The following is a 19,792-nucleotide window of genomic DNA, read 5'->3' on the forward strand; positions in this document are numbered from 1 at the left end:
ATCAGCCGAGAACTACACGGGAGGACCTGGCCAATGACCTGAAGAGAGCTGGGACCACAGTCTCAACGGTTACCATTAGTAACAAACTACACCGTCATGGATTAAAATCCTGCAGCGCTGCTCAAGCCAGCACATGTCTAGGCCCATCTGAAGTTTGCCAAAGACCATCTGGATGATCCAGAGGCATGGGAGAAGGTCATGTGGTCAGATGAGACCAAAATAGAACTTTTTGGTATAAACTCCACTCGCCGTGTTTGGTGGAAGGAGGAGGAGTACAATCCCAAGAACACTATTCCAACCGTGAAGCATGGGTGTGGAAACATTATGCTTTGGGGGTGCTTTTCTGCAAAGGGGACAGGAGAACTGCACCGTATTGAGGGGAGGATGGATGGGGCCATGTATCGTGAGATTTTGGGCAACAACCTCCTTCCCTCAGTAAGAGCATTGAAGATGGGTCGTGGCTGGGTCTTCCAGCATGACAATGACCCCAAACACACAGCAAGGGCAACTAAGGAGTGGCTCCATAAGAAGCATTTCAAGGTCCTGGAGTGGCCTAGCCAGTCTCCAGACCTTAACCCAATAGAAAATCTATGGAGGGAGCTGAGACTCCGTGTTGCCCAGCGACATCCCCAAAACCTGAAAGATCTGGAGTAGACCTGTATGGAGGAGTGGGCCAAAATCCCTGCTGCAGTGTGTGCAAACCTGGTCAAGAACTACAGGAAACGTCTGACCTCTGTAATTGTAAACAAAGGTTTCTGTACCAAATATTAAGTTCTATATTTCTATTGTATCAAATACTTATTTCATGCAATAAAATGGAAATTAATTATTAAAAAATTATACAATGTGATTTTCTGGATTTTTTTTTATATTCTGTCTCTCACAGCTGAGGTGTACCTAAGATGAAAATTACAGATCTCTCCATTCTTTGTAAGTGGGAAAACTTGAAAAATCGGCAGTGTATCAAATACTTATTTGCCCCACTGTATTGGGTAGGATAAGGGATGTAGAATATGGTCATGCAGAATATGTGTTTTATAAACAGCCAATATGTTAATAACAGGCATGCTAATAAGCAACTAGTTTATAGTGAGAATCGGTCCCTAAACTAAAGTGTTACCAAAAATGTTGTATAAGTCAAAAACAAAAATGTCAATACATCACTGAGTTAAACTACATAAATGTATCATTTTCAGCATCCCACAACTTTAAGTATGTCTGGTTATTGTCTACCTGAGAAATCATTTGTTAATGTACATTACAGTTGTTGTATAAATAAAAATTATTATTGATTAATCACATCCAAAATTAAAGTTTTTTGTTTACATAATATATGTATGTGTACTGTGTATATTTATTATGTATATACAAAAACACAAATACAATATATATTTTGAAAATATTTGCATGTATATATTTATATTCATATAGTTTATATTACATATAAATATATTTTATATATAAACATAACATATTTTTCTTTAATATGCATGTATGTGTGTGTATTTACATATACATAATAAATATACATATACACTGTACACACATACAGTATATTATGTTAAAAAAAAATATTTTGGATGCGATTAATCGTTTGACAGCACTACTTATTATTTTAATGGCACTTCTAGCCTTCCATTCAGCAATATTGATTGTGTTCATATTTCTTACACTGGTTCTCAAAGAGCATCACTTGCATCCCGTACAGAGAGAAAGACTGCCTGAAGCTATACGTCACTGAGTTTTTCTTCTTCTGGAAGATCTTGGTAACCTGTCGCAAAGTTGCAGAAATCACAGTGATCAAGGGCCGCATCAACACATGCTGATATTTGTCCATTAATGAAAGTATTTAGCTTTAGTAGATGATGTAGCATGCTCATGTGTGTCTTTGTGATCTCTCACCACCACCAGGTCATTAAACAGGAAGATCTCCCGCTGGTGCTGCCCCAGTTTTTGCAGTCTGTTTGGATCTGGGACCTCGAACAGTCTGCAGTAGCACACCAGCCTGCGATGAGCCTGAGACAGCACCTGTAACACACACACACACACACACACACACACACACACACATGTTTTTCTCTATCAGGTGGGGACCGACTGTCCACCAACTGACGCCTGTTTTTATACTGAGCTATGATATTTTTTCTCTTCTATTGTTTTTATATAGAGCTAGCTATAAAACTATAACCTAACACACCCTAACCCTTTATTTACCTTTTTATTATTGCTTTCACCAATGAGAATTTCCCCAAAACGAGGAAGTTTTGTCAGATTTAGCTCGCTTATGAGGGCAAATTTGCATTCAAAATATGGCTAAAGGGATAGTTCACCCAAAACATGAAATGATTCTGTCATCATTTACTTTCCCTCAAGTTGGTCCAAACCTGTATGAGTTTCTTTCTTCTGCTGAACTCAAAAGAAGTTATTTTGAAGAATGTAGGCAACCAAACAGTTACACGGTAGCCATTGACTTCTATAGTATGGGGAAAAAAATGCAATGGAAGTGAATGGCTACAAGCAACATTGTTCTAAATATCTTCTTTTGTAACAACTTTTATAACAATATAAGAGTGAGTATATTAATTTAAATTTTTGGATGAACTATCCCTTTAAGTACTGTAAGTACACTAAGTCAAATTCATTTACATGAATTGTGAAGCATTTCCCTCAGCTTTTAACTCTTGGAAGACTTTTTGTGAATGTGAGATTACATTTTGGTTCTGTTACCAAATATATACATACTGTATCAATATTTAAATTATGTAGAGTTTTGAAAGGAAAAATAAAATGTTTTACATCCAGTGCAAAATATCCAGTTATTGATTTGAGGTTCAGTTATGACATTTAGAAAGAAAATGACAGAAGGAAAGTGACTGTAGTAGTGAAGTGTGGAAAGAAATAATGATTTGTCACAGAGATGGACAGCTGCTGTATTTATACATCATAAAAAATACTTACACATCCAAGGCCATGGTGAAGTGATCCCATCTGTAATGCAAGACGAAAAGTCAAGATATATATATGCGTGTGTGTGTGTGTGTGTGGTAACACTTTATTTTAAGGTGTCATAATACATAGTAATTACCTAATTAAGTACTTAGTAGTAGCCATTGTACTTTACATGAAACAAAATGTACTTATCATGTAACTAAGTTATGGAACAGCCTGTACTTACAGTTTGTAATTATGTAGCTGTAATAGGCAGCTACTGTTACACATATGTATCAGACTAGTACACAAGTACAATTTGATACACTTTATTTTAATTAGAAATGAATTACATGTATTGAAGCTGTGTACTGGTGGGTTAAATCAAACTAAGGTGCAGCTGGATAAGGTGGACAGTACAGATACACATGAAGTACACTTAAGTGCAATCTTGTTACACTTTATTTTAAGTAGCTTATGTCTGTGTACTTACATTTATAATTACGTTGTATAAAGTCTGCAACACATATGTAACAATCTTTTGGTTACATAAGTAGCAGTGTAACAGACTCGGCCTGTTACATATGTGTAACAGTAGCTTCCTGTTACTAACTGTAAGTACAGGCTGTTCCATAACTTAGTTACATGGTAAGTATATTTTATTTCATGTAAGTACAACGGCTACTACTAAGTACTTAACTAGATAATTACTCTGTATTATGGACACCTTAAAGTAAAGTGTTACGGTGTGTGTGTGTGTGTGTGTGTGTGTGTGTGTGTGTGTACTAATGCAATTCTCTTTACTAAATTCAAAATTGTCATATCTGAATTGTTGAAGAATGACTTATACTACAACTGACAGACTCTCATTATCTTCATTAATTACACAGAGAGTGTTTAAGACGAAGTTCACTGACTGGGGATTAAAAATAAAAGTCTGCATATTTTAGCAAATTTAGTAAAGTTTCATAAAGCAGTATTTTGATGAACCTACTTGCTTCTTGCCCACAATGAGTTTCTCCACCTTCTGCACCTGAGACACGTGGTCCTCATTGGTTTTGAGCTCCTTCTTCTGGATCCGCTCGTAAATCCCAACCAGCATTTCCCGAGGGATGTCCTCACCATCATCAACCCCTTCCAACACAAACACAAGACTGGCATTACAGCAGGAATATTGCATTACAGCTGTATCTGTTGTGTTTTCCTGTCTATCCAGTGTTCAGTTGAGCTGCGGCCATGGATGTGAATGTCAGCTCATTTATTAATATGAAAACAACAGTGTGTTTCAATCAAAACCTCGTAGATTCTTGACGAAGTCCTCAAGTTTCATCTTGCGTTCCAGCTTGACGTTGGGGCTGTACATGTCTGTGTTGAGGAGGATGATGGCGAAAGCCAAGATGAAGATGGTGTCAGGGTTTCTGAACTGACGCACCACATCAGCGTTACAGATGCAGTAGCGCTGGCTAAACAAACACACACCACAGGTCACTGTCACTCTGATCAATCATGTAAAACATTACAATACGAAGCAATGAACATGATCTTTTTAGAATTAGTGCTGCTTGTTTATCTTTTACCTTGTATATTTGGCATTTCTAAGTTATAACACTTCATAATGATTTAAATTCAGATGTATGTACTGTATGTAGATGTATGTTGCTTGATCACACACCTGAAAGCCTCGATCAGGCGCTCCACCTTCTGTGCCTCGCCCTGAACCCGGATCTGAGCCTGGAATTTCCGCAAAGCTTCATCCAGCTCCATCACTGAGAAATCCAGCTCATCCACCACACAGCTGCAAGAGACACACATGCACTCAAACGTCAACACGTGCTTGCTACATGCCACAGTTGCCAGTTTGCACAAACAAGGAACAGAAAAAGTGTTTTGTTCTGTTTTTAAAGGGGTCATCGGATGCCCGTTTTCCACAAGTTGATATGATTCTTTAGGGTCTTAATGAAAAGTCTATAACATACTTTGGTTAAAATTTCTCAGTGGTAGTGTAAAACAACACCCTTTTTACCCTGCCAAAGACAGCTCTGTTTACAGCAAGCCGTTTTGTTGCATGTTCCTTTAAATGCAAATGAGCTCTGCTGACCCCACCCCTCTCTTCTGAGTGAAAACTTCATCGTGAAACTTGCTAACTAGCACATTATTAGGAAAGGCGATGTGAACCCCTTATAGTCACTTATTCTGTAGATGAGGCTGGATCACGATTGATTCGCGCGAACATAAACACATATAGGTAGATCGGGGACGCATTCCCTTCAGAAACAATTGTAATCCACTGCGTCTTCAGTGGCTCAGATGTCGGGAGTAAATGACGACTGCTATGTTCATTATTACATCTAACAACAAAACACCTCAATCGATTAGGAGTCATTCTTGTCTACAACCACTCTGGCATCGAAACAATGGCGGACTGATGACAGCTCACTCAGGGCGGGTCTAAGGATAAACACCAGTGTCAATCAACAATCGTGGGAGGAGCCTGTCAGTGTGACGTCACACCGCCAAGAATCTGAGAACGGCTTGATTTGAGAAAGGGGTTTAGATTTATTGAGATTTTTAAAAAACACTGGGTGGATTTTTATCATTATAAAGTGGATGCGTACACACACTACCAGCACACATTTTAGTTCAAACACCATGTAAAAGTGAATTTTGCATCCGATGACCCCTTTAAATCATTATCAGTGGAAAAACATTAATAGCCTAATTGGGAGCAAAATGGTTGCAAGTAGCTAGGTTACAAATTTCACTTTAGTTACAGGGATGAATAGTTGATCTTGACAAACACACAGTCAGAGATACTGATTGTGTAATATTTAACTTGTCTTTCCAGAAGGGTTCAAATTATGTCACTTTGTTTGAATTAGACATGTGTTTAAAACTAGCTACTGTATGCTAGGTTCATTTTATTTTAGCTAGCTTTTCTAACATATCTAATTTTTTTTCTACAAAACATGGGATTTATGTCTGTAATTTGTACCTGTCTATTTTATTAGTAGAACGTGGTGATTATAAACTATGAAAACTGATATCATGTCAATAAATAAAAAAACAAAATGCAAATACTTACTCTAAAACATCCCTGTTGAACTGTTTCTGTCTGTTCCCAAGAAATTCTCCAATCATTTGTCTACTCAAGCCTTTCCTCTGCAGCAGGAAGTGGGCCACACCCACGGGCGTGTCAGGAACAAAGCCCCTCTCCGTCAGGTACTGGATGCCCTTCTCTGGCTTTCTGAAATAGATCAGCAGGTGAGGTTAACGTCTCATTCTACCGAACACTTAAAATCACACTCGTCATAGTCGGAATAGGACATGCAAGTTAAAACATAAATGCAATCCAAAACATTATTTGAAAAAAATAAATAAATTGAAAAGGTATAGGAAGAATAATATTGAAGTATAGGAAGAATAATATTTCTACAACTGAAAAGAGTTATGATTATTCTACAGCTAAGCAAAGACAGTCCCACTGAAAATCCCAAATAGCTAAACAGCACATACACTGTCACGGTGCACACACGAGGGAGGAACCAGGAACACGCAGACGAGGATATAAACTCAAATAATAGTCTTTACTGAAGATCAGGACAGGACATGGCAGGACAAGGCAAGGCAGACAAGGACATCACACACCGGGGTTAACGAGTAGACCAGACAGCACGAAACTCAACAGGCAGGAACTTAAATACACACGCTAATGAGACGAACACGGCTAGACAAGAATTAACTGATGATTACATATGACAAGGACAGGAAACAAACCAAATATGGGCACAAGGGGCAGGAACACATGACAGACACACAACAGTTCCCTGACATAACTCCCCCCTCCCGAAAGGCTCGTCCCGAGCCTTAACAGTTCCATCGGGGAGGGGGGGTGGGCGCTCTGGAGGCCTCTCAGGAAAGACACGGACCACAGGACGGGGACCTCCAGAGCGGAGCAGACAGACAGGACCCATGGCGGAGCAGGGGGCTCAGGAGGCCATGGCAGGTGGTAACTGTGGCCATGGCATCCTTCTTCGGCCCACCCACTCCACCCAGAGCTCTACTACCCCCCCCAAAATTTCCATGGGGAATCCAGGGGGTATCAGGAGCCCTCCGGGGCTAGACAGACAAAACACGACAAGACACGACAGAAACCCTCCAGGGTCAGACAAACACGACAGGACATCCCACAGGAACCAGAAGCCCTCCTGGGCTGGCTAGGAAGCTGAGTCTTCCTCTGGGCTTGACGAGGAGTCAGGGGCCCTCACAGGGTCCCTCAGCAACCTCCTCCACTTCTGCGACAGGGGGGGCAAGCGGCTGCGACTGGCCTCCATGGCCACAATTCAAGGAGCCGCCTGCCCCAGACGAGTCTCCATGGACAAGACAAGACATGGCATGACAAGGTAAGTTTAAAATGTTCCTGTGGGCACAACAAACACAAACACGGCTCTCCTGGCCGTGACATGTGGACTTGATCCACGGAGAGGGTATCGGCGACCGGCAGGCTTGAGTCAGCGGCAATCCGGTGGGCTTGAGTCAGCGGCAATCCGGTGGGCTTGAGTCAGCGGCGGACCGGCGGGCATTGAGTCAGAGGCGGACCGGCGGGCATTGAGTCAGAGGCGGACCGGCGGCGTGCACAGGGGGAGCCGCCGACGGCGGGTTGGCTTTCCCCGCGGACGGCGGCGTGAACAGGGGGAGCCGCCGACGGCGGGTTGGCTTTCCCCGCGGACGGCAGCGTTGATCTCCCGCGAACGGCGGGCACGGTGAAGCCGCCGACGGTGGGTTGGCTTTCCCCACGGACGGCGGACTTGGGTGAACCGCAGGTGGCGGCGTGAACTCCCGCGAACGGCGGGCTCGGTGTGCCGCGGACGGCGGCGTGAACTCCCGCGAACGGCGGGCTCGGTGTGAGCGGCGAGGTTGGGATAGCCGCGGGCAACGGCGAACTTCTCCCGCGATCGTCAGACTGGAGGGCTCGCGGCCAGTGGACTCGCGGCACTCGCGGTAATCCTGCCGAACTCCCACGCCGACTTGACGCGGGCTAGGGCAGAAGGACGAGTGGCGACTTCCATACCACGAGGGACAAACAAAACAGGAACTAACAAAAAGACTTTTAAAAAACGGAAAACAAAACGAGGTGAAGGGGCGCCGCTTACTGTTTTGGTCTGGTCTTCTGTCACGGTGCACACACGAGGGAGGAACCAGGAACACGCAGACGAGGATATAAACTCAAATAATAGTCTTTACTGAAGATCAGGACAGGACATGGCAGGACAAGGCAAGGCAGACAAGGACATCACACACCGGGGTTAACGAGTAGACCAGACAGCACGAAACTCAACAGGCAGGAACTTAAATACACACGCTAATGAGACGAACACGGCTAGACAAGAATTAACTGATGATTACATATGACAAGGACAGGAAACAAACCAAATATGGGCACAAGGGGCAGGAACACATGACAGACACACAACAGTTCCCTGACATACACACAGTTTTGATTCATTTGATGTACTCTCTCTCCAGTGTGGAATACATGAAATCCTCATAATTTATATTTACTTTGGCAAAAATGTTCTTATGTGTCTGGTAATTAAAGAGTACGCAAAATTATATGTTACAAAAAAATAAATGAAGGTTCTAAATAATAATAATGATTACTTAATTTTCCATTGTTATCTGTCACTTTTTTTGTGCAGTGGCATTTGTGTTTCCTTGACTGTCTACTAAAGTAATTAAAGCTGCAGTACGTAACTTTTACCTCTTTGTCGCCCTCTATGTTTAAAAACCTGGAATTGCAGTTTCTTGCGGAATTATCTTCTGTGCGCGGGGTTGTGATCCGGTGTCCCGGCACGGCTCCAGAGCAGATGCATCTAATGTTTTGAGGTGAATATGTAGCTGTCAGTCACTGTCAGTGTGGATGTTTTCTGTGCTTCGCAATCACAGATTCTGGCCTATGTCTTGGAATATATGACCCAAATCAGAATTTTCACCGTATATTGTCATCTGAACAAGTAAGTTACAAGACTGCCATGTTTGTTCTGACCAACTGAGGAAAAAAGCATTACAATAAATCACTCTACCAACGGTGATTAAATCTAAAGATCAGTTAGCTCATATCACATCTAACTGTGCAAAGTATTATCATTGTTATACTTTGTTCTCAAATTACTAATGTTAACAGCATCAGCATTGCGTGACTATGAGTATAGTATAAGAGTGTAGATTTAAATTTCTGTACAGTCTAATCTAATTGTCATACCATTCAAATTTCATATTAAGAAATTATTTTACTCCAAATTAATCTTCCTTCAAACTGGTTCTATTTAAAATACAAAAATTTGTGTCATCCCAGGCTATCTGTAATCAGAAGCACATTTAAAACTGTAGTATAATTTAATTTCATTCACGTGTTTCATAAACACAATCTTTTCTGGATTACAATCTGCCATCAAAATGATACATTTAATTATTCTAGCTGCTGTGAGATAAGGCTATAAATGATACTCCACCTGCAGGATCCTTACATGCGATATAGCCTACTAGCCGGGACTCATTCTTTATGTTTACAGACGTGACGTAATGACACAGAGCCATGCTCGAATCTCCCGCGGAAACCTACCTGTACCACTCAAATTAGAAAACATTATTATAAGCTAACCGTTGTGAATCGGACTAAAGTAAGGTGATAGTTTTGAACACTGGCTGGTTAAGTACTTGCTCAAATATTGATTTCGGATCATTTTTAACCAAAAAAAGTTACGGACTGCAGCTTTAACAGGATAGTGAACTTAATATTTGAGTTATTTGATAAATGTGACTGCAAAATCTTAAATATAGAACAGATTATTTTTTTAATTTAATTTAATTTATTTTTAAATATTTGTTTTTATTTCATATTGTTTTTCTGACAATTATGATTGCCATTAAATTTTATTGGTTTATATAGATTAAAACTAAATTAGCTTTTAGTGACATTCAAATATCATGCTTTCACTGTTTAGTTTTGTCTAAAATGCCTTTTTTTTGTGGTAAATACAGATTTTCACTTTCTGTTACACCTTGTGCTGTGACATATTATAGTTATATAAAAATGCTTTGATATTTCAGAAATCTGGGGCAACAGTGTGTGTGCATTTGTAAAAACGGTCTTTGACGTGGAAAAGTGCTTAGCGTCACATCAGGGTCTGAGCAGATGATCACACTTTTTCTTGTTCGATTACTGCAGGTTTTTGGAAATGTAAGCTGTTTTTGCAGCTCACTGTTCTAAATGAAAGAATATAGACAACTGGTGATCTTTTACATGTTAATGACATTAATTAGGAGTCGTTTACAAGGCAGAGAGGAGAAACCATTCAAACCATAATATGATCATGCAGAACAAGGCATTAATATGTGCTTTTTAAGTACTAATAAACAGCCAATATCCCTGGAGCACAAAAGCAGTCATAAGTAGCACAGTATATTTGTAGCAATAGCCAACAATACATTGTATAGGTCAAAATGATCCGTTTTTTTTTATGCCAAAAATCATTAGGATATTAAGTAAAGATCATGTTCCATGAAGATATTTTGTAAATTTCCTACTGTAAACATATCAAAACGTAATTTTTGTTTATTAATATGCATTGCTACGAACTTCATTTGGACAACTTTAAAGGAGATTTTCTCAATATTTAGATTTTTTTGCTCCCCCAGATTTTCAAATAGTTTTTCAAATATCTCATACCAAATATTGTCCTATCATAACAAACCATACATCAATAGAAAGCTTATTTATTCAATTTTGATAATTGAAATACATACTTATTGAAGAGGTTGAGGCCGATGCGGTATTGCCTCTTGCGCATGATATCGCTGCTGAAGGCCGGAGAGTCCCAGCTGTTGCGAGTGTCTTTGTGGTACGTCTGCTTGCTGAGACTCTGTTCGTCTCTGGATGACAATTCTGAGTTTATGGTATCAATGGAGTTTGAATTGCTGTTGATGCTGTCATTGTCTCCGTCTGAGAAGTCTGACTCGGACTTGCTCTGGCGCTTGCCGTTGGTGGCCAGGTGGCTCTCCAGCTGCCGGTGTCGAAGCGGCTCCTCGTCTCCAGAGAGCGAGGAGACTCTTGGAGGTAGCCCTGGTTTGGGACGGGGTCCGGCTGCGGTGCGCTGGTGAATGTTTAGCGGCTCGACCAAACCTTGCTCGGAGCGGTGGCTTGTATCTGCTGCGCTGTCACTGGGAGGCTCAACGGTCAGCAGGGGTAAGTCTGGCCCCTGGCGCTCGAAGGAATGAGTGTCCGTGTCCAGCTTCTCATTCCTGGCATACGTGGACGGCTGGACCAGTGGAGAGAGCTCCTCTTCATCGATGAAGAGCGTCACGTCGCAGATCTCATCCTCCTGATGCTTGCTCTCCTGACAAACTGCTTGCTCGGGCTGCGTCTCCTCTTTGTGCAGACTACGACAGTTCAGTGCATCGTCGATTGACTGCGCCAGTGACTTCACTTGCCTGGAGAAAGTGTCCTCTAGCTCTGTGATTGTGTCTGTCAAGTCGTTTTGAGTTTCTGGGGCCTCCAAAATGACAGGGACCATCTCTGCGGCCTGCACCATGCCTCCTACTTGGCTGACATCGTCCAGGAGAGACATCTGCCTCCCCTCCAAAACAGAGCCGTGGGCTTTCTCAGGCCCCTCGAAGGAGAACTGCATCCTCATGTTGGACAGAAGGATCCTGCGGGTCATGCGGTTCTCCGACATCGAGCTCCTGAGGCGCTCAAAGTTCTTGTTCATCTGGTATTGGCGGAAAGCTGTCTGGATGGTGCGCGCTGCATGGCGGGTTATGAAACGGCCTCCGTATTTCCGCTCAAGCATTTCCACCTTAGAAAAACAAGAAACATATGATTAAGACAATATCATAACAAACCAGTTAGGGCTAATTAGAAGGCACAACACAATAGTGTTTAGCATTAAACAATTATTGGTTCTACTTTATTTCAATAGTCTGCTTTATACATGTCTACTAACTCTCAGATTAGACTGTTAGGTTAGGTTTAGGGTTAGTAGAATCAGTTGACATATACTTGCAAAGTGTCTGATAGTCAGTGTGTTGTATGTTGTGAACCCATCAAAATAAAGTGTTAGCAGATATTACGCAGACAGTTTACACTGTAAAAAAAAAGTAAAATTCATGATAAATAAAAAAATCGTGGCAGCTGAGGTTTTTTAATTTTACCGTCAGTAGCAACATTTTAGGTTGGTAACACTTTATTTTGATGGTCCCTTTTGAACATTCTGTTGATACTAGGTAATGTTGCAACTACATGTCAACAAACTCTCATTAGAGTATTAGTAGACTGTCTGCTTCATATATACTAACTCCTTATTGTGTTGGTCTCCCAACAGATATTCTACTGACTCTAAGTAACTTTGCAAGAACGCATCAACTTATTCTAACCCTTACGCTACCAGTCAACTAATACACTACTAACACTAATGAGAGATCATAGAAATGTAGTTGCAACATTACTTATAGTCAATAGAATGTGTTAAAGGGACCATCAAAATAAAGTGAAACCTTTAGGTCATATTTCATTAACTGATATTACTGTTTATATAGCAACTTATTAAAGTACTGAAATCTGTTTAGTACTTTTGTAATACACTGATCACCACCAAAAGCATGAGGTGATGAGAAAGTCACATGATAAACCAAAGCTTATCACAAACAGTTTTTCCACAAACTGAGAAGGAAAATATTAACATATATAGAAGGTGCACAGTGGCATTCACACAAACACTAAACACCATCATGGTAACACACACAATACTAAAATAATACAATAAATGTCCCACTTTATATTGTAGCCCTAATACCTGTGTACTTGCATAGTAACTAGATGTGTATGTAGCAAGTAACCACAGTCTAAGTACACATTAGTATATAGTATCTACAGCTCTAATATTTCTGTAACTACACACATGTAACAACCCTCAGAATGGTATGTGTAAGTACAAATGTGTAACAGGACTTTTTTTCACTTCACTAAGTAGTCATGTTACAGGAATTATATAACTACATTTTGTAACAACAATATGTATAAGAGTAATTGGAACAATTTTATCCAGGGGGTGGAGAGGGGTAGGTTTAGGAATATGTAAAGTGGGAGGAGTTGGATCTTGAGTTGGTGCACCACTGTAATATTAGTGTGCTTACATGGTAACTCCTCAGGAATTGTGCACTTAATATAAAGTATAACATTTTCAACACCAACCACAATTTATATGTAAAGCCTACTTTATATGTAAAGCCAACTTTCTTTACCAAAAAGTGCTGCTAGTCATGTTACACATTTGTACTTTCATTACCAAAAGTGTTGTTACCAATGTCGTTACACATATGTACTTACACATAGCATTCACATACGTGTAGTTACACAAACATTACAGCTGTAGATACTATGTACCAATATGTACTTATACTATGGTTACATACTACGTAAACATCTAGTTACTATGTAAGTATACAGTTATTAGGGCCACATAAAGTGGGACCCAGTTATTTCAACAACAAAAAACAGCAAATGTGAAATGTAACGCAGGGAATTCTGGGAATGTTAATTAATGTTTTTTCACTGTAAATTGTATGTTCTTTTTAACTTCCAAAATCTGTATTTTACCGTAAAATTACATGAAATGTGCATTGCAGGTTTTCACCATATACAGTAGGGGAATTTACCATTAACCAATTAATAGGTTCTTACCATTAAATTCACAATAAGTTTTACAATGTACTAATATTGTAATGACTGCTAGTTGCCATGTAGGTGCAAAGTCACTTATTAGTAGAGTTTCTGATTATTAACAACATTATGTGTGTTTCAGAATAAAGTGTTATCCAATTTTTGATACACACACACAACGTTGTTGATAATCATGATTGTGCAAACTACAAAATGCAGCATAGGTTCATTCAAAGCTCTGATTCAATGTGAATTTGCCAGGAAACTGTACCTTCTTGTCCTGCAGGTCTGTGGAGAGCTCATAGCTCTCAGAGAGGGAGTGCGAGCGCTTGATGGCCTCCTCCTCGGCCTGCTTGCGGAGGATGGACTGAGAGTGCTGTAGTTTGGGCCGCTGCGGGCGCTGTTGGCCTGGCTGGACGCTGTGGCCGTACACTGGGCTTTCAAACTGGTCCGGACTCAAGGAAGAACTGTGTGTGACAGGGCCTTGGCCATGGCCATATCCTATGCTGGTGTCCAAGGAAGGGCCGGGCTCACTGTTTTGAACATTCCCCTCCACACTAGACAAGACAAGAAAGCAAATTAATGAATGTAAAAATACACATTTACAACACTTACATGGTACAATGGGTCATATTCACGAGCAATTTCACATACATTGCATGTGCAAAAAAGATTCTAACGCAAACGTTCTGCTGTGATTATTCACAAACATTTTTCTTAGCCTTTCTAATGTTGACAAATCCATCTAGATTGTTTTAAATGGGCAAGTACACACTCATAGTTATTATTAAGCATCTAGGGTTTCTGCATGACCCCTCCTGTCAAGCCAAGTCAAGTCAAGTCACCTTTATTTATATAGAGCTTTTAACAATGTAAATTGTGTCAAAGCAACTACACAATATCAAAAAAGGAAAATAGTGTGTCAATAATGTAAAATGAAAAGATTAAAAAAAAGATTTTCAGTTAAAGGCATTTCATTATTGAATTCAGTGATGTCATCATCCAGCTCAGTTCAGTTTAAATAGTGTCTTTGCAATCAGGTCGACGATATCGCTGGAAATGAAGTGTCAAAGTTTAGTTGTTATTATGAGTGTATACAAATAAAAGTAGACCCCTTGCAGATTCGAATGGTGTATTGCTCTTATCTGAACGATCAAAAATGGCAGAGTAATTCAAGCTCATTTCTGCCTTATCAGGAAAATCTGCCACAAAACGCGTATACGCCCCAGAGGGTTAAAAGCATTGGCATGCTATGAAATATCACATTTGGTTGTGTTCATATTCAACACTTCCAACTATTCCAAGTGTCGCTGTCAGTATATTTTGGCAGTCAGGTGAGACTTAAGTAAACGTCTCGGTTACGTACGTAACCCTCGTTCCCTGATGGAGGGAACGGAGACGTTATGTCGTGATGACATAGGGGATTTACTTGGAAGCCCCAACCATCTCTGACTAAAGAGAAAACGCCAATGAAATTGGCTAGTGGATTTTGCATACCTGAGCCACTCCCCGTACATACGGGTATAAAAGGGCGACAGGTGCATCCACTCATCAGGTTTTACCCGCTGAGGAGCCAAGAACGAGTCCTCGGCAACCAGCAATGGTTCAAGATTGTGGCATGGGGACATAACGTCTCCGTTCCCTCCATCAGGGAACGAGGGTTACGTACGTAACCGAGACGTTCCCTATCTGTCGGTCACTACGAGTTATGTCGTGACGACATAGGGGTCATATGGAAAGCGCCACAACCTGAACCCCGTCACGACCTTGTGCATGCAGATGTTGACAAGCTAGTGTGTGACAGACAAATGCCATGCGAAGGTCGCAACCTTCCCATCGCCCCAGCGCAAATTCGCTAACCTTGGTGCCCGCAGGGACCACTGAGTACATTGCTGCTGGAGCCAAGCCGCTGTTCCTTTCCCCAAGAAATCGGAAGGGATTTCGACCTTCTATGAAAGACCGCTTCAAGTCTTTCCTATTTGTTGTTACAGCTTGGCAGTAACGACGGGGAAGCGAGCCTTCCGGAGAAGGGCGCTACGGAGGCCACATCCTGCCCGATGGGAGGTAACATGTGGAGACACTGATATGGACTGACCCAGGCCTGGGGCAGTACTACATACGACTGGACCCTGGGGCAGATCCTACCTTGGAGTAGGGAGGAGGGCTGCCAGCAGGGCCTGACAGAGCTCTGCCAAAGGGAAGACACGGGTTTACCGTGAGGGAAACCGCACCGTGGACGAATACACGTGTGGGATTACCCGAAGGGAATCAGGCCATACGGACACCTAGCCGAGTACAGGGGCTGACCGGAGACCCGAGCGAGCTAGCACCAGTACTGGGCCTGGCGTCAGACTGCTCCGCCCAGTCTGATTGCCGGGGGTGCTGGAGGTCTCCACCAGGGTTCGCCGTCCGGGGAACTGAACTGGAGGAGGAAAACAGGCGCTCGTATCCCCGGGTGAGGGGGAATGGCGCAGCAAGCGTGACACCGGCCAACTCTTCCCGCCACTTACCTGTTACCCAACACACGGGAAGAGACTGGCTCCACGCGGAGACTGTAAAATCTCGCGAAGGTGTTCGGTGTCACCCAGCCCGCAGCTCTACAGATGTCTGCCAAAGAGCATAGGAGGAGGCAACACTCCGTGTGGAGTGAGCCCTCACCTCAAGGGGGCACGGCTCGCCTTGGGATTGGTACGCCAAGGCGATGGCATCCACTATCCAGTGGGCCAACCTCTGCTTGGAGACAGCCTTCCCTTTCTGCTGACCTCCGTGGCAGACAAAGAGCTGCTCAGAGCTTATGAAGCTCCGGGTGCGGTCCACGTATATGCGCAATGCTCTTACGGGACACAGCAACGCCAAGGCTGGATCTGCCTCCTCCGAAGGCAGTGCTTGCAGGTTCACCACCTGATCACGGAAGGGCGTGGTGGGAACCTTGGGCACGTATCCAGGCCGGGGTCTCAGGACAACGTGAGAGTAGTCCGGCCCGAACACAAGGCACTCTTCGCTCACCGAAAATGCTTGGAGGTCCCCGACCCTCTTGATGGAAGTGAGCGCGGTCAGGAGCGCTGTCTTAGCCGACAGGAATTTCAGCTCGACTGAGTCCAGCGGCTCAAAGGGACCCCTCTGAAGTCCCGCCAGGACGATAGAGAGGTCCCAGGAGGGCATCAGGGGTGACCTAGGCGGATTCAACCTCTTGGCACCCCTCAGGAACCTCACGATGAGATCATGCTTCCCCACAGACTGGCCGTCCACTGCATCGTGATGGGCCGCGATAGCAGCCACATACACCTTCAAGGTGGAGGGTGACAGCCTACGCTCCAACCTTTCTTGCAGGAAAGAAAGCACTACTCCACCTTCGGGGGTCTTCCCGACGAGAAGAACACCAGTTCGCGAACAGACTCCACTTCAGAGCATAGGCTTGCTCTGAAGCAACACGGCCTGTGGTAGACCAGTTAAGTCTGCCGCGTCCCGTCCAGGAGCCACACATGGAGGTTCCACAGATCTGGATGCGGGTGCCATATGGTGCCGAGCCCCTGAGAAAGGAGTTCCTTCCTCAGAGGGATATGCCAGGGAGGGGCTGTCGCGAGGAAAATGAGTTCCGGAAACCAGGTCCGGGTGGGCCAATACGGCGCGACCAACAGGACCTGCTCCTCGTCCTCCCTGACCTTGCACAGTGTCTGTGCGAGCAGGCTCACTGGGGGAAATGCATACTTGCGTAAAGCCCAAGGCCAGCTGTGTGCCAGTGCGTCCGTGCCGAGGGGCCCCTCGGTCAGGGAGAAATATAGCTGGCAGTGGGAGGACTCGCGGGAAGCAAACAGGTCTACCTGAGCTTCCCCGAATCGACTCCAGATCAGCCGGATCGTCTCGGGATGGAGTCGCCACTCTCCGGGAAAAGTGAGCTGTCGTGAGAGCGCATCGGCCGCACGATTGAGCTCCCCCGGAATGTGGACAGCGCGCAGCGACCTGAGCTGCGTGTGACTCCAGAGGAGGAGATGGCGGGCGAGCTGTGACATGCGGCGTGATCATACACCTCCCAGCCGGTTGATGTACGACACAGCCGCAGTGTTGTCCGTACGGACCAACACATGCTTGCCTAGCAGCAGTGGCCGAAACTGCCACAAGGCCAGATGCACTGCCAACAGCTCCAGGCAATTGATATGCCAAAGCAGTCGAGGCCCTGTCCAGAGCCCCGAGGCTGCCTGCCCATTGCATGTAGCGCCCCAGCCCGTGCTGGAGGCATCTGTTGTGACAACAACATGCCGGGACACTTGTTCTAAGGGCACCCCGGCCTGTAGAAAAGCAAGGTCCGTCCAGGGGCTGAAGGAGCAGCGACACTCGCGTGTGATACTCACCCGAAGTGAACCGCGGCGCCATGCCCACCTCGGGACTCGGGAGTGCAACCAGTGCTGAAGTGGTCTCACATGAAGCAATCCGAGCGGCTGAACTTGGGAGGTCGCCTGGCGAACTGAATCGCATAGCCGAGTCGAATTGTACGCGTGAGCCACCGAGGCGGGCTGGGCAGCGCAAGCCACGCTTCCAGACGTCGTGCAAGGGGCTCCAACGGCACAATCGACGTACCTGTGGTGGTGCAGCGCAGAGGAGTATGGCTGGATGATACAGAAGGCAGCGCGTTTTGAAGCATCCTTACCGAACTCCCTGGGTCCCAAAGGGGACTGGCTAGAGGTGCGTGGGGAGGCACTGCGTCCCCGAACCGCACTCTCCTGGCCGCTGGCAAGATGGGTCGCGGGCGAGAGTGAAGAGGCAGCGCGTCGCGCACTGTAAACCCGCGAACCCGATAACCTGGAGGAAAAGGAAATTGCTCTTTCTGGGAAATTGTGGGTACCGCTGGCCCTTGGGCCAACGGCGGAACAGAAACAAAAGGGAACACAAGATTCTCCACCCGGCCCTCCTCCAGGGGAAGGAGCGGCGCTGTCCTCGCCGTCTCCTGAGAAAGAGCAAATTCCAACATCTCCAGGTTGCCCGCGTCAGGGCCGCTTCATCGATCTCCTGGACGACTTGGGGCCCGGCTGGGACGCGGGGGGTGCCGCCCTCCTGCGAGAGGCTCGACGCGCCGGCCCAGGTGTTGATTCGGTACGGGGCGGAGCAGCTCTAGAGGACGCAGGGGGGCGCCCACGGCGACGAGCAGACTGAGGCCTGGGCCCGGGGGCAGCTGTTGCAGGTGCCTCGCGCCGGGGCAGGATGTGCTCGATCGCCTCTGTCTGTCTCTGCACCGCCGAGAACTGCTGAGCAAATCCTTCGACGGTGTCGCCGAACAGCCCAACCGGGGAGATGGGAGCGTCAAGAAAGCGTGCTTTGTCGACATCCTTCATCTCCGCCAGGTTGAGCCAGAGATGGCGCTCTTGGACCACCATGGTAGACATCGCCTTCCCGAGGGACCGCGCTGTGACTTTCGTCGCTCGTAGAGCGAAGTCAGTCGCCAGTCACAGTCAGTTGCGCAGCTCCTGCATCAACCCCCAGGTCGGAACTACCCTCGTGCATTTGTTTGAGTGCCTTGGCTTGGTGTACCTACAGGATAGCCATGGCATGCAGGGCAGAGGCTGCCTGGCCTGCAGCACTATAAGCTTTGGCCGCAAGAGCAGCCGTCACCTTACAGGCTTTGGACGGGAGACGCGGGCGATTCCTCCAAGTTGTAGATCAGCTCCTCATGCACCTCCGGGAAGAAAGGCACTGGAGTAGATCGCGGTTGTGAGCCGCGCCCCACTCCGAGAAACCAATCATCCAGCCGCGAGGGCTCGGGACTGGGCGGTCTGTTGACCTCCAGCCCGATGCTCACGGCTGCCCGGGCAAGCATGGCCGTCAACTCTGGGTCTGGTGCAGGGGTGGCGACCACACCCGAAGGGGGCAGCCCCTCTGCACCTTCATCCTCAGAGGACGTAAACCCGTCCCCCGATGCTGCGATCGACATCCTATCCTCGGGTGGCGCACCGAATGAAATGCTGGGCGTCCCGTGGGACCAGCGAAATCACCCGGGAACCGGACGGGACATTCGCTGCGTGAGGAGTAAGAGGAACGTACCCGGCGGAGAGGCTCTTACTGTGACCCTCAGATCTCCCAGAGCGCCAACCGGCGGTCCTCTGCTCGAGCCAGAGAGACCGGGGCGGGTGGCGGCAGAGGGTGCCAATCCTTTCAAAA

The 19,792-nt window shown here is 45.1% G+C and overlaps 1 protein-coding gene across 3 annotated transcripts in view; it reads right to left on the reverse strand.

Annotated features, from left to right (window-relative positions):
• LOC306860969 (IQ motif and SEC7 domain-containing protein 1-like) overlaps positions 1-19,792 on the reverse strand; it is a 38,330-nt gene that overhangs the window by 9,229 nt on the left and 9,309 nt on the right. For all 3 annotated transcript variants that reach the window (XM_079402993.1, XM_079402995.1, XM_079402994.1), the window contains exons 2-10: positions 13,914-14,199; positions 10,732-11,780; positions 6,011-6,172; positions 4,601-4,723; positions 4,225-4,391; positions 3,923-4,062; positions 2,959-2,988; positions 1,903-2,028; positions 1,672-1,771 (exon numbers count right to left, since the gene is read on the reverse strand). In XM_079402993.1, coding sequence (XP_079259119.1) covers positions 1,672-1,771; positions 1,903-2,028; positions 2,959-2,988; positions 3,923-4,062; positions 4,225-4,391; positions 4,601-4,723; positions 6,011-6,172; positions 10,732-11,780; positions 13,914-14,199 — 2,183 coding nt within the window. The remainder of the gene's footprint in view (positions 1-1,671; positions 1,772-1,902; positions 2,029-2,958; positions 2,989-3,922; positions 4,063-4,224; positions 4,392-4,600; positions 4,724-6,010; positions 6,173-10,731; positions 11,781-13,913; positions 14,200-19,792) is intronic.

The sequence above is a fragment of the Barbus barbus genome (genome assembly GCF_936440315.1).
Source record: "Barbus barbus genome assembly, chromosome: 41".
In the NCBI taxonomy this organism is placed as follows: Eukaryota; Metazoa; Chordata; class Actinopteri; order Cypriniformes; family Cyprinidae; genus Barbus; species Barbus barbus.